We start from the raw sequence: 16224 nt of genomic DNA on the forward strand, positions 1-16224 counted from the left end.
CCCACAGGCAGGTCAGGCCCAGCAATCTGGGAAGAGACAGAGCTGACACAAGCGCCTGCAGGGAACAGGGTCCTGCAACCCACCAGCGGCCTTCTGTGGGGCAGGCCCGTCCCCTCCCCCAGTGCCTGCAAGGTAGGAGGGACTGTGACCACCGGCAGAGCAGGCCCAGCGGCTGGTTGGGGCCGGAGCCGGCCCCACCCCCAGTGCCTGCAAGGTAGGAGAACCGGCGACCTACGGGCAGGCCAGGCCCAGCAATCTGCGGACAGACAGAGCTGACACACGCGCCTGCAGGGAACAGGGTCCTGCGACCCACCAGCGGCCTTCTGTGGGGCAGGCCCGTCCCCTCCCCCAGAGCCTGCAAGGTAGGCGGGACTGTCACCTCTAGCAGATCAGGCTTAGTGGCCTGCTGAGGGGCAGGACAGTCCCCTCCCCCAGTGCCTGCAAGGTAGGCGGGACTGCGACCAGCGACAGATCAGGCCCAGCGGCTGGTTGCGGGCCGGAGCCGGCCCCACCCCCAGTGCCTGCAAAGTAGGAGAACCAGCGACCCACAGGCAGGTCAGGCCCAGCAATCTGCGAAGAGACAGAGCTGACACACGCGCCTGCAGGGAACAGGGTCCTGCGACCCACCAGCGGCCTTCTGTGGGGCAGGCCCGTCCCCTCCCCCAGTGCCTGCAAGGTAGGAGGGACTGTGACCACCGGCAGAGCAGGCCCAGCGGCTGGTTGGGGACGGAGCCGGCCCCACCCCCAGTGCCTGCAAGGTAGGAGAACCGGCGACCTACGGGCAGGCCAGGCCCAGCAATCTGCGGACAGACAGAGCTGACACACGCGCCTGCAGGGAACAGGGTCCTGCGACCCACCAGCGGCCTTCTGTGGGGCAGGCCCGTCCCCTCCCCCAGAGCCTGCAAGGTAGGCGGGACTGTCACCTCTAGCAGATCAGGCTTAGTGGCCTGCTGAGGGGCAGGACAGTCCCCTCCCCCAGTGCCTGCAAGGTAGGCGGGACTGCGACCAGCGGCAGATCAGGCCCAGCGGCTGGTTGTGGGCCGGAGCCGGCCCCACCCCCAGTGCCTGCAAAGTAGGAGAACCAGCGACCCACAGGCAGGTCAGGCCCAGCAATCTGCGAAGAGACAGAGCTGACACAAGCGCCTGCAGGGAACAGGGTCCTGCAACCCACCAGCGGCCTTCTGTGGGGCAGGCCCGTCCCCTCCCCCAGTGCCTGCAAGGTAGGAGGGACTGTGACCACCGGCAGAGCAGGCCCAGCGGCTGGTTGGGGCCAGAGCCGGCCCCACCCCCAGTGCCTGCAAGGTAGGAGAACCGGCGACCTACGGGCAGGCCAGGCCCAGCAATCTGCGGACAGACAGAGCTGACACACGCGCCTGCAGGGAACAGGGTCCTGCGACCCACCAGCGGCCTTCTGTGGGGCAGGCCCGTCCCCTCCCCCAGAGCCTGCAAGGTAGGCGGGACTGTCACCTCTAGCAGATCAGGCTTAGTGGCCTGCTGAGGGGCAGGACAGTCCCCTCCCCCAGTGCCTGCAAGGTAGGCGGGACTGCGACCAGCGACAGATCAGGCCCAGCGGCTGGTTGCGGGCCGGAGCCGGCCCCACCCCCAGTGCCTGCAAAGTAGGAGAACCGGCGACCCACAGGCAGGTCAGGCCCAGCAATCTGCGAAGAGACAGAGCTGACACACGCGCCTGCAGGGAACAGGGTCCTGCGACCCACCAGCGACCTTCTGTGGGGCAGGCCCGTCCCCTCCCCCAGTGCCTGCAAGGTAGGTGGGACTGCGACCAGCGGCAGATCAGGCCCAGCGGCTTGTTGCGGCCGGAGCCAGCGCCACCCCCAGTGCCTGCAAGGTAGGCATACCAGGGACCCATCGGGAGGTTAGGCCCAGCAACCTACGGAGAGACAGAGGTGCCCCTCGCGCCTGCTGGGTAGGCGGACCTTCGACCGGCCAGCAGAGCAGACCTAGGGCCCGCCAGCGTGGTAGACAGATCGCACCAATTGGTGGAGGATCACAGCCACCATCTGTCCTGCAAGGGAGACTTTTCAACTATACAAGAGCAATATAAATAAATAGAGGGAAAATCTCAAAAACACAACAGCTTCACCAAGCAGTAAGAAACGCCAGCAGTATGAAAAGACAAGGAAAGAAAGGACCACAGGCAATGCAGGTCAACTCAACTCTAGAAGAGGTAATAGCTGCAACAGATGGAATGTCAGACAGAGAGGTCAGGATATACATGCTTCAGATGATCTGGAGTCTCAAGGAAGACATGAGACAGCAAAATCAGACAATGAAAGATCACATTGACAAGGAACTTCATAAACAAATCCAGGAAGTAAAAGATCAATTTCACAGGGAGATAGAGGAAATAAAAAACAAACAAATACAAATCCTAGAAATGCAGGAAGCAATAAACCAACTTAAAAACTCAATCGAGAAAACTACCAGCAGAGTGGATCACTTAGAAGATAGAACATCAGACAATGAAGACAGAGTATTTCAACTTGAAAAGAGCATAGACAGCTCAGCAAGTCTGCTAAGAAACCATGAGCAGAACATCCAAGAAATATGGGATAATATCAAAAGACCAAACTTAAGAGTCATTGGGATACAGGAAGGCACAGAGCTCCAAACCAAAGGAATAGACAACTTATTCAGTGAAATAATACGAGAAAACTTCCCAGACTTGAAGAATGAGACAGAACCCCAAATCCTAGAAGCCTACAGGACGCCGAATGTGCAAAATCATAAGAGATCCACACCTAGACACATTATAATGAAGATGTCCAACATACAGAATAAGGAGAGAATTTTAAAAGCTACAAGAGAAAGGAAGCAGATTACATTTAGGGGTAAACCAATCAGGATAACAGCTGATCTCTCAACACAGACTCTAAAAGCTAGAAGATCCTGGAATAACATATTTCAAACGCTAAAAGAAAATGGGTTCCAACCAAGAATCGTGTATCCAGCAAAATTAAGCTTCAGGATGGAAGATGAAATTAAAACATTCCATGATAAACAAAAGTTAAAAGAATTTGCAGCTAGAAAACCATCTCTTCAAAAAATCCTTGGCAAAACACTACAGGAAGAGGAAATGGAAAACAACAATGAAAACCAACAGTGGGAGGTAGGACAGTAAAGGGGGGGAAAAATCAAAGAGAAAAACAAATCAGGTTTAACAGCATTAATAAACAAATATGGCTGGAAGAACAAACCATATCTCAATAATAACCCTAAATGTTAATGGCTTAAACTCACCAATTAAGAGACACAGGCTAGTTGAATGGATCACAAAACAAGATCCAACAATATGCTGCCTTCAGGAGACGCATTTGATAGGAAAGGATATACATAGACTGAAGGTGAAAGGTTGGGAAAAATCATATCACTCATATGGACTGCGGAAACAAGCAGGAGTGTCCATACTCATATCAAATAAAATAGATTTCAAACCAAAGTTAATCAAAAGGGATAAAGAAGGACACTACATACTGCTCAAGGGAACCATACACCAACAAGACATAACAATCATAAATATATATGCCCCAAACAACGGTGCTGCTGCGTTCATCAAGCAAACTCTTCTCAAGTTCAAGAGTCTAATAGACCACCATACAATAATCATGGGAGACTTCAACACACCTCTCTCACCACTGGACAGATCTTCCAAACAAAAGTTGAATAAGGAAACTATAGAACTCAATAACACAATTAACAACCTAGACTTAATTGACATATATAGAATATACCACCCAACATCAAGCAGCTACACTTTTTTCTCAGCAGCACATGGATCCTTCTCAAAAATAGATCATATATTATGTCACAGGGCAACTCTTAGACAATATAAAGGAGCGGAGATAATACCATGCATCTTATCCGATCATAATGGAATGAAACTAAAAATCAACCATAAAAGAAGCAAGGAAAAATCATGCATCACTTGGAGAATGAACAATAGGTTACTGAATGATCAATGGGTTTTAGAAGACATCAAGGAGGAAATTAAAAAATTCTTAGAGTATAATGAAAACACAGACACAACATATCGGAATCTATGGGACACATTGAAAGCAGTTCTAAGAGGAAAATTCATTGCTTGGAGTTCATTCCTTAAAAAAAGAAAAAACCAACAAATAAATGATCTCATACTTCATCTCAAAATTCTAGAAAAAGAAGAGCAAAATAACAGCAAAAGAAGTAGAAGGCAAGAAATAATTAAAATCAGAGCTGAAATTAATGAAATCGAAACAAAAGAAACAATTGAAAAAATTGACAAAACGAAAAGTTGGTTCTTCGAAAAGATAAATAAAATTGACAGACCCTTAGCCATGCTAGTGAAGAGAAGAAGAGAGAGAACTCAAATTACTAGCATAAGGAATGAAAAAGGCAAGATCACGACAGACACTTCAGAAATACAGAAGATAATCAGAAATTATTTTGAATCCTTATACTCCAATAAAATAGAAGATAGTGAAGGCATCGATAAATTTCTTAAGTCATATAATCTGCCCAGATTGAGTCAGGAGGATATAGACAACCTAAACAGACCAATATCAATTGAGGAAATAGAAGAAACCATCAAAAGATTACCATCTAAGAAAAGCCCAGGACCTGATGGGTTTACAGCAGAGTTTTACAAAACCTTTAAAGAGGAACTAATACCAATACTTTTCAAGCTATTTCAGGAAATAGAAAAAGAGGGAGAACTTCCAAATTCATTCTACGAGGCCAACATCACCCTGATTCCGAAACCAGACAAAGACACTTCAAAGAAAGAAAACTACAGACCAATATCTCTAATGAACCTAGATGCAAAAATCCTCAATAAAATTCTGGCAAATCGGATACAAAAACATATCAAAAAAATTGTGCACCATGATCAAGTAGGATTCATCCCTGGTATGCAAGGGTGGTTCAATATACGGAAATCAATAAATGTTATTCACCACATCAATAGACTTAAAAATAAGAACCATATGATCATCTCGATAGATGCAGAAAAAGCATTCGACAAAGTACAGCATCCGTTTATGTTCAAAACTCTCGAAAAACTAGGGATAACAGGAACATACCTCAACATTGTAAAAGCAATTTATGCTAAGCCTCAGGCTAGCATCATTCTGAATGGAGAAAAATTGAAGGCATTCCCTCTAAAATCTGGAACAAGACAGGGATGCCCTCTCTCACCACTCCTGTTCAACATAGTTCTCGAAACACTGGCCAGAGCAATTAGACAGACGAAAGAAATTAAAGGCATAAAAATAGGAAAAGAAGAACTTAAGTTATCACTATTTGCAGATGACATGATTCTATACCTAGCAGACCCAATATGGTCTACAAAGAAACTGTTAGAGCTAATAAATGAATTCAGCAAAGTGGCAGGTTATAAAATCAACACGCATAAATCAAAGGCATTCCTGTATATCAGCGACAAATCCTCTGAAATGGACACGAGGACAACCACCCCGTTCACAATATCCTCAAAAAGAATAAAATACTTGGGAATCAACCTAACAAAAGAGGTGAAAGACTTATACAATGAAAACTACAGAACCCTAAAGAGAGAAATTGAAGAAGACCTTAGAAGATGGAAAAATATACCCTGTTCATGGATAGGCAGAACTAACATCATCAAAATGGCGATATTACCAAAAGTTCTCTATAGGTTTAATGCAATGCCAATCAAAATCCCAACGGCATTTCTTATAGAAATGGAGAAAGCAATCATGAAATTCATATGGAAGAATAAAAGACCCAGAATTGCAAAAACAATACTAAGCAGGAAAGGTGAATCAGGTGGTATAACGATTCCAGATTTCAAACTATACTACAGAGCAATAGTAACAAAAACAGCATGGTACTGGTACCAAAACAGGCGGGTGGACCAATGGTACAGAATAGAGGACACAGAAACCAACCCACAAAACTACAACTTTCTTATATTTGATAAAGGGGCTAAAAGCATGCAATGGAGGAAGGATAGCATCTTCAACAAATGGTGCTGGGAAAATTGGAAATCCATATGCAACAAAATGAAATTGAATCCCTTTCTCTCGCCATGCACAAAAGTTAACTCAAAATGGATCAAGGAGCTTGATATCAAATCAGAGACACGGCATCTGATAGAAGAGAAAGTTGGCTACGACCTACATGCTGTGGGGTCGGGCTCCAAATTCCTCAATAGGACACCCATAGCACAAGAGTTAACATCTAGAATCAACAAATGGGACTTACTCAAACTAAAAAGTTTTTTCTCAGCAAAAGAAACAATAAGAGAGGTAAATAGGGAGCCTACATCATGGGAACAAATCTTTACTCCTCACACTTCAGATAGAGCCCTAATATCCAGAGTATATAAAGAACTCAGAAAATTAGACAATAAGATAACAAATAATCCCATCAACAAATGGGCCAAGGACTTGAACAGACACTTCTCAGAGGAGGACATACAATCAATCAACAAGTACATGAAAAAATGCTCACCATCTCTAGCAGTCAGAGAAATGCAAATCAAAACCACCCTAAGATACCATCTCACTCCAGTAAGATTGGCAGCCATTACGAAGTCAAACAACAATAAGTGCTGGCGAGGATGTGGGGAAAAGGGTACACTTGTACATTGTTGGTGGGACTGCAAATTGGTGCAGCCAATTTGGAAAGCAGTATGGAGACTTCTTGGAAAGCTGGGAATGGAACCACCATTTGACCCAGCTATCCCCCTTCTGGGTCTATTCCCTAAAGACCTAAAAAGAGCATGCTACAGGGACACTGCTACATCGATGTTCATAGCAGCACAATTCACAATAGGAAGACTGTGGAACCAACCTAGATGCCCTTCAATAGACGAATGGATAAAAAAATTGTGGCATTTATACACAATGGAGTATTACTCTGCATTAAGAAATGACAAAATCATAGAATTTGGAGGGAAATGGATGGCATTAGAGCAGATTATGCTAAGCGAAGCTAGCCAAGCCCTAAAAAACAAATGCCAAATGTCTTCTTTGATATAAGGAGAGTAATTAAGAACAGACTAGGGAAGAAGAGCACAAGAAGAAGACCATCATTAAACAGGGTTGAGAGGTGGGAGGGAAAGGGAGAGAGAAGGGAAATAGCATGGAAATGGAACGAGACCCTCGGGTTTATACAAAATTACATACAAGAGGAAGTGAGGGGAAAGGGAAAAATAATACAAAGGGGAGGAATGAATTGCAGTAGTGGGGGTAGAGAGAGAAGAGGGGAGGGGAGGGGAGGGGAGGGGGGATAGTAGAGGATAGGAAAGGCAGCAGAATACAACAGACACTAGGATGGCAATATGTAAAGCAATGGAAGTGAAACTGATGTGATTCTGCAAGCTGTATAAGGGGCAATATGGGAGTGCATAACCCACTTGAATCAAAATGTGAAATATGATATATCAAGAACTATGTAATGGAGGGGTAAGACAAGATAATACAAATGGAAGAAATGATTTACAGTAGAAGGGGTAGAGAGAAAAGGGGAGGGGAGGGGAGGGGAGGGGGGATAGTAGAGAATAGGACTGACAGCAGAATACATCAGACACTAGAAAGGCAATATGTCAATCAATGGAAGGGTAACTGAAGTGATACAGCAATCTGTATACGGGGTAAAGTTGGGAGTTCATAACCCGCTTGAATCAAACTGTGAAATATGATGTATTAAGAACTGTGTAAGGTTTTGAACGACCAACAATAAAAAAAAAAAAAAAAAAAAAAAAAAAAAAAAAAAAAAATAAAATATAATTCAATATAAAAAAAAAAAAAAAAAAAAAAAAAATATTTGTTTCTCAGTATCTGAGGGGTACTTGTTCCAGAAATCCCTGCAGATGCTTAAGTTTCTTAAATAAAATGGTATGGAATTTGCATGTAACTTATGTACATCCTCTAGTACACTTTAAATCATCTCCAGGTTACTTATAATACCTCATATAGTATAAATGCTACTAAGGAGTTGTTAAACTATATAATTAAGGGAATTTTTTTTTAAAGTCTATACATGTTGAGTACAGATGCAATTTTTTTTATTAATATTGTGATCCACAGATGATTGAATCCACTGATGTGCAACTCACATTATAGAGGGCTGACTATACATCTCCAGAATATTTTAACTACATATGTATGAATAAATGCATACATTTACAAATGTAAATAGGTAACATTTGGAAAAATGTAGATATAATGACTCTAAACCCCAACAACTCCTAAGGATATTCCCATACCTAAAAAGACATGCTCAGAGATCTGCCATGTCATTAAGACTTAACTGCCAAAAGATAACACTGTAACCATTTCACCTAGTATTCAAGACTTTCAATGAACTCTACCTTAAACAACTACCCCAGCTTCCTCTCCCATGCATATTCAAATCAGGGAAAACCATGCCTTCAGTGCTAGGGTCCACACTTTCCCATCTGAGCATCTCACTATTCTCCCTGCAGATCAATCTCCTTTCTCCCTGGTTTCTGTAAACCCCTCTCACTCCCACAGCATGAAGCAACTGCTCCTTGTCTCTCCATTTGCTAATTAAAAGTGTGGTTTGTAAACATTCCTTGGTGCAGTCTAGGAAAAAAGGCGATTTCTTCCCCCATCTTTTCATGGCTGATAGCATTTCCCATGGTTTGTAGAAGATACTCTATAAATCACTGTTAAATACATCAATAAAAAAATTCTCAATTTTATATGTCAACAAAAAGTTAGAGACGAATGGAATAGATTTGTGTTTTATCATATTACAAATCTTTTCATGTAGATACTCCATTTCCAATTCTTAAAAATCAAACCACTTGCTTAGTTTACTGACAAACAGTATGCATAAAACAATCTTTGAAAAAAAAATGTAAAATGTACTTACCCTTTCATTATTGTAGTAAGAAATGCTAAGGCCATCAAATTTCACCCATCTCTTCTGAAACATGCGTTTTCTGTAAAACACATGAAATTGTTATTTTACATTTAAGTAGCATGAACTTGGATTTTTAAGTACATTTGAAGTGTAGCTATGCTGAGTGCAATCCATCTCTACTGTTATGCAGTGTATACAAAAATAGGCTATGATAGTACAGTTTTGGGCAATGGAACATAGAATCAACAAATGTATAACAACACTTTCTAATTAGCTGACATAGCTTTTTTTTTTTAATGATAATGTTAAGTGCAAAACCAAGTGTAGTCACAAACATTATCATCAAAACCATTTCCATTAATGGAGATAATCTTTAAATGAAGGTAATACATAAAACTTTCATCTCTCATAAAGCTTATACACTTATTTTGCTTTGATTTTTACTTTGGTGGATGAATAATATTTTGCAAAACTAGCAAAGCTTTCTAACCTGAATTTACATAAATTATTATATTTTGACTAAATAAGATGGGGAAAGCCCTGTCAAAAAATAATCATTTACAGTCACTCTAAATTCAGTGAAACTTCTGTATTTTTCAAAAGAGGATCATATGAAAGGCAGATGCAATTTTAAAATGGTTTTTGATGTGAGAAAACAAAGGCAAAATAATAAATAACATTTCCTATTTAGGTTTAAAAAAACATATTTTTCTTACTTTAAATGAGGGGTATAAAGAACTATCTGCTTAGGTTTGTCTTTTGTTTTGCTTATTTCCCTTCCCTTAAGTCAGACAATCCACAGACTGTGAATATCCTGTTCTCTACAGGCTTTTAGTCTGGACTAATACCATACAGATACTTTCAGCTTTTAACACAGACAACATATGGAAACTAACTTCCTGTTTTTAAAAAAGTCATTTCTAAGTGAATATGTAAACATCAACCATATATACTGTCTCTCCTTTTGCTCTTTTCTAACACATTTCGACAAGGTGATATAATTTCCTGTGGCTTTCAGAAGATTTAAAGATAGAAAGAGAACTTCCGGGCATCTGGAAAGTTTGTCTTCCGGCTGTGTCCCTGCTACAGGTTCAATACTCAAGTGAAGTACAGCCAGTCTCCTTAGTGAGCAGACATGTGCCACTCCAGATCAAATTAGACCAACTCTGATGAAATGGAGAAAACGCCTTAATTCATCAGTGCAGATGAGTTTCACATGTAAGCACTGAACCTTGAAGTAGTAAGAACACATAAGGAACTTAATATCAGACAACCACACTGCCCACCCAGCCCACTTTCTACCTTATTCCCTCATCTTCTTACTGCTTAACTTCTCTTGGCCTGTCATGTTTTTTTTTTTTTTTTTTTCACATTGCAACATCCAACTGTGTTACAGACATCTGGGTTTTACTTCTGCTAGCAACCCGAGAGTTCTTCAAATTCCCAGCATTAAAAATTAAAAGGTAAAGAATATTAAGCAAACACACAATTATATATTGCATAATTAATCACTCTGCACTCAGTTCTTGTTTCTCTCTGCTATACTTAAAAGGCAGGTAACTATACAACTTCCTATACAATACCAACAGTAACTTGGAAAAATCAAGATTTTGATTGGGGCCTCCACCCACCTTACAAACAGTGGTTAAGTTAGAGCTCAGTAGCATATATCATCTTTCATTTGAACATCAAAATGGTCAAAATCTGTGGAGGAGATAAGACCTTGGGGTCTTTCATTACCCTTCCTCTTCCCTTTGGTAATTTTTTATGTTTCTAAATTGCACCTAAACTATCCACACAGAAATGCCTTCCCTCACCACCCAATCCAAAGCAGATCTCAAAGCTATTCTCTCAAAGCACCTTCTACCTTTCCTCTAGCACTCAACACAAATTTGATCATATGTATTAGTTCATTTGCTTAATGTCAGTCTTAACACTCGCCTTTATGTCTTGCAAGGATCCACTTCAAGAATGTTTTCTTCTCCATGATCAACAACTAACACACAGATAAATATGGCACTCCAGGAGAATATACTGAATGAATAAGCAATGCAATCAAAGCATAGTCCTTTAAGAAACATGGGCAGGATGATATGAAAAGAATACCTAAACACCCAGCACTCATAAATAATTAGCATCTTTCAACATATCAGGAAAGACAGAGAAACTTCTGAAAACTCAGAATAAAATTAAATGTGTAAAAGTACTAAGCAAAGAAGTTCAGAAACTTAACATGTCTTACTTAGCAGCCATTTAATTGGACTCATAAAGCTTTCTTAGAATCCACAGGGTGAGCTTGAGGTCTGAGGCATCATCTAAGAATCTAACCTCAGAAGAATGAGGAAAGTTAAAAGGAAGACAGCGCAGTATTTATTGGGCTTTGGGGTCAAAATCGCTACTATTTATGAGCTGCATCTCCTTCTAAGGCACTATAATGTAAAGGACGCACTTGACCTTGGCTCTTGACATTGCTTTTGGTTTGTATGTTTTGAGATGGGATGTTGGTATATTGCACAGGGTGACCTGAACTCTCGATCCTCCCATCTCAGCCTCCTGAGTAGCTGGGAATATAAACATGTACCAGTTTGTCTAGCTACGTTTGGCTCTTTGAGAAAAGCCCAAGAAAACTTCAACCTAAAAGGGTCTTAGCTCCTAAAACACTGTTCCAACCATTTTAATTTTTGCAACTGCTAGGTAACTATTTGACATGTCCATCCATTTTAAACTCAATATTTGTACAAGTTATTAAATACGTTTAGTAATCTGTGGTGGGATAGGTAAATAAGACAAATGCCAGCCCCTAGAAATGCAATGAGAAGCATATGGAAAATAGTTGTAAGAATCACCATTCTGTAGTTGCGGGGTGCTATGTTGCAATTCTACCATCAAACTGTTACTTCTGCATTCACTCATCCAGTCAGCCATCAAAATCTGCCACTTCCTCTGTAGACGGTATCTGCTCACATGGCCTCTATGTCTAGAACTTTCTTGCCTGGTACACTTCCCATAAACCATTTTCTCTGCTCAAAATTCCCCTCCAACTGTGAACATGGGAGGCACCTTCTAACCATCAAGTTCTCAGTTTAAATGTTATTTGCTCCAAAAGATCATCTAGGACCAACACAGTTGCTCAGGCCCCCTTTTTTTCTTCTCCATTTCTTTACTTAATGACACTTACCATTAAAATTTGAATTGAGTGCAGAAACCATTTGTTTTGTGTATCTGTGTAAAACCTGTGATTACCATACTTCCTGGCATATAAAATATACTTATTATAATGATTACAAAATAGATGATGAATACATTTTTCATTGAAAAAAGGCTTACTCAAAATCGCACTTTGTAAACATAGAGAAAAAGGGTACTATAAAACACTTTACCATTTGTTTTTTTACTAAATACTAAAGATCAAGGTTTTTTTAATGACAAAATAAAAATTTTCTAAACCTATCTTGTTATTAATGAAAAAAAGTGAGAACCTATAGAAAGCTTGAATTTCGACATTAGTTTTGAAGTAATTTTAAAATGCATTTTAGATTTTTAAAAAAAATTTAAACAACCTTTCCCCAATACATCTATTCCTCAGTCCCTGATACTATTCTGCTCTCTGTTTTTATAAGTTCAACATTTTAGAATATAAATATAGTGATATTGGTTAATACATACTATTACTCCTCATCGTTAAGTGTTTTAAGAGTATTCTCTGAACTAGGTTATGCCTTTCCTTTAAATTTTATTTAATGGCTTAATTTTTTTTCACTATTTAAAAAAAAATGATAATATATACAAACATTGTCACCTTAGTCTAAGTTCCTACTATTACACAACTATTATACAACTATTACACAACACAAACTTGATCTGAAATAATGATGCATTATTACAGAGAAGAGATTTTAAATTTTCAATTATAAATTCTGAGTATCTAATGTACATTAGGATGACTATACATAATGATACATCTTATACTTGAAATCCACTAACAGTACACTTCTTAGTCAGGTGTGGTGGCACACACTTGTAATCACAGCAACTCAGAAAGCTAAGGCAGGAAGATTCCAAGTTTTGAGACCAACCTCAGCAACTTAGTAAGCCCCTAATAATTTAGTAAAACTCTGTCTGAAAAGAAAACATTAGGAAAAAAAATGGGTTAGGGATGTGTGTGGGGGGGGGAGGAGGAGGAGGAGGAGGAGGAGGAGGAGGAGGAGGAGGAGGAGGAGGAGGAGGAGGAGGAGGAGAAAAAAACAGATCTTAAGTGGTCTCACCCGAAAAAGAAAGAATAACTCTGGGAAACATGTTAATTGTCTTGTGTGTGGTAATCATTTCACCATGTATAATATGTGCATCAAATCCTTGCACTACACTTTTCAAATATACACAATCTTTGTCAATCATACTTCCATAAATCTGGGGAAAAAATTTATAAGTACTCATACTGTATACATTGGTACTTCCCTATTTTAAAATGCACTATAACCCATTTAAGATTTATCTAAAAGTAATTTATATAAACATTGAATAATCTGTATTGCTCATTAAATGTGTCAACTTTTAAACAGCTATTTTCTACACGTGAACTTCAATACTGAATTCTAATAATTAGTGGATTAAAGATAAGAGCTTATACTTACATCCTTTCTCAAAGTATTATCCCCCTTTTTAGCAAATAGAAATTTGGATTTAATGTTGGTAAATCCGATAAATTAACCAAAACTTCAACTAAGTAATAAAAAGAAGAGTTTGAGAAGTTCTGTGCTTCTAAATTCCAAAGTAAAATTTTTATTTTAAAAACTATTAATTAGTGAACACTAGATTTTTTTTGCATCACAATTATTATTATACATATAGAACAATTTTCATACCTCTATTTGTATAAAAAGTATGTTCACATCAATTCATGTCTTCATACATGTACTTCGGATAATGACATCTAAATTTTTAAAATCAACATTTCTGTTAACTATTTCTCTCATGAATTTATGAAAGTCTAGTCATTATTAGTCAATCAATTCCATAGGAATTATCTCTGATTGATAAGTAAACTATGAGGTATAGTTCAAATATTTTAACTTTTCTCTGAAATTATACCTTTTCATTAATTTTTTAATGAAAAAGTATAAAGACAACGCCACATAATGCAAATTAAATCTGAAATAATGATGCATTATTATAGAGGTTTCAAAGTCTCAATAAAAAACTACACTTGGTAATAAAAATAGTGAGCACTTACAGTTCCAGACACTGTGTCAAGTCACATACATATATTAACTCACTTATTCCTCCAAACAGTCACAGGAGAAAAGTAATAAGATTTCCCCCACTTTACACAGGAAGGCACAGAGCCCCTGGTTGGTTAAATAATTTGCCCACCTCACACAACTAGTGATGAGAGTCAAATCCAGGCAGTCTCTTCCCAAAGACTCTTAACCACTACACAAAAAAAAGACTCCAATACATTTAAGGCAAAGTATCCCCAACATCCCTTTAGATAGTAATAACATTTGACCCCTACACATTTTATATGTGAGCTCAATTTTGAAAAGTGCTTCAGAATTCCTTCAGGAAAAAAAAGGTAAAATAAGACAGGAAGCACATTAGCCTGGGTTTTATCTTATTTTGTTTTTAGAGTTCTGAAGGGAAACATTTCTTCAAGAAGCTTTTTCAAGAATAATTTATAAGGCTTGTGCAGTATTATTGAACGGATTTCTATAAACTCTTCCCTTGAGCTCTGGTAGGGCAGGTGGTGTAAAGTTTCAACTGCTTTCATAAAAACAGCTTCACCACCTGGTGTCAGTTTTTGTTTCTCAAAATGTGTATCTTAAAAATTCATTTTTAACAACAGTGTATAATACACCCAATTTAAATCTCTATTTATGAAGTATTCAAACAAAGGCACTCCTGCTTAATTTCAAACCTAAATGCCAATAGGATTTTTTTTAATTACATATTTAAACTTAACAAAAATACCTTTAAATCTAACAGCTTGCTGAAGAATATTAAGTTGCCAGAGGCTACCAAATTGTCACCTTTAAAAATACCACAACTGCAATGAACCTCAATGGCAAGGTCAAATTTATAGCCTTTATTAATCATGGTATCTAAGTCATCACAAATATACTGCACAATCTTATTCTAAACAATCTAAAGAAAAAAAGAGATAAGAACATATCACTCCAAATTCATCTGCTTTTTTTATATAACCTTGAAGAACTTCAGCATATTTTCTAACTTCCTTATTCTCTCTTCTGACCCTAAAAACACCCAACATTTTTAGAACTACTACAATCTTTGCAGTACAGATTTTTGCTTACCTAATTACTTATTTTTAATTCTTTTATTTATTTTATCTACTCTTTTAAGTAGACACTTAAAAGATACTTAGTTACCCTTTTAAGTATAGGGGTTTTAAATTATGCAGTATGAGTGATTAAGTATTTTAAAGAGAGGCAAGAAAACACTCCAATATGTCTAAATGTCCGAACTTTTCTATTCTAATAGCATTTCTTCACTATTAAGCAACACAAAGTAATAGCTTCCAAGGGTATATGAATAAAATGATTTGGGGAATAAAACAAACACAAAAGGAATATTGTATTCAATTCTAGCTTCCATCTCTGCAGACCTAATCCTTTAAGTCAGCAGAGGAAAGCATTTAACATAAAATTCCCAGGGCTAAAAGGACTTTTGGAAGTCAGTTATAAACCCTAAATTTTATTAACTTTTATATTTTTAAATATTATTTTTGATTGAACATACTATTTGTACACATTTATGAGATACAACATGATGTTCTGATTCATGTATCAGCTCAGGGCAATGAGCATATCCATCCCTTAGACATAAGATTTCTTTATACTGAATGCATTCAAATTCCACTCTTCTATTTTGAAATATATATTATTATCAATTATCTTCACCCCTCTGGGTCATAGAACACGATAGCTTATTCCTCCTATTTAACTGTAACACTGTGCCCCTTGATCATATCCCCATTCTCCAGCCATTGGTAACCTGTATTCTATCAATATCTATAAAATCAACTATTTAGATTCCACATATGAGTAAAATCATGCAATGTTTGTCTTTCTGTGCCTGGCTTATTTCACTTAACATAGTATCCTCTGAGTCCATCTATACTGTTGCAAGGGACAGAATTCAATGTGCCACATTGAACTTTTTAAATACGTACAGAGAACTTAGTGCTTATTTGATATACTATGTGAAAATCTATGTTAAAAGATTGACATGCCCTTATTTTATGGAGTCATCCTCTAAAAAATCCCACATGAACCAGCTTCCACTTAAGATGATCAATTAAAACTTCCATTTACTTCTACTCTTCCCCAAACCTCTCTA

At 38.9% G+C, this 16224-nt stretch overlaps 1 protein-coding gene across 4 annotated transcripts in view; it reads right to left on the reverse strand.

Moving 5' to 3' along the window:
- The window catches only part of Arap2 (ArfGAP with RhoGAP domain, ankyrin repeat and PH domain 2), a 206563-nt gene that overhangs the window by 151524 nt on the left and 38815 nt on the right, over positions 1-16224 (reverse strand). For all 4 annotated transcript variants that reach the window (XM_078021176.1, XM_078021175.1, XM_021722720.3 and 1 more), the window contains exon 7: positions 8878-8947. In XM_078021176.1, coding sequence (XP_077877302.1) covers positions 8878-8947 — 70 coding nt within the window. The remainder of the gene's footprint in view (positions 1-8877; positions 8948-16224) is intronic.

The sequence above is a fragment of the Ictidomys tridecemlineatus genome, chromosome 9 (assembly GCF_052094955.1).
Source record: "Ictidomys tridecemlineatus isolate mIctTri1 chromosome 9, mIctTri1.hap1, whole genome shotgun sequence".
NCBI lineage: Eukaryota > Metazoa > Chordata > Mammalia > Rodentia > Sciuridae > Ictidomys > Ictidomys tridecemlineatus.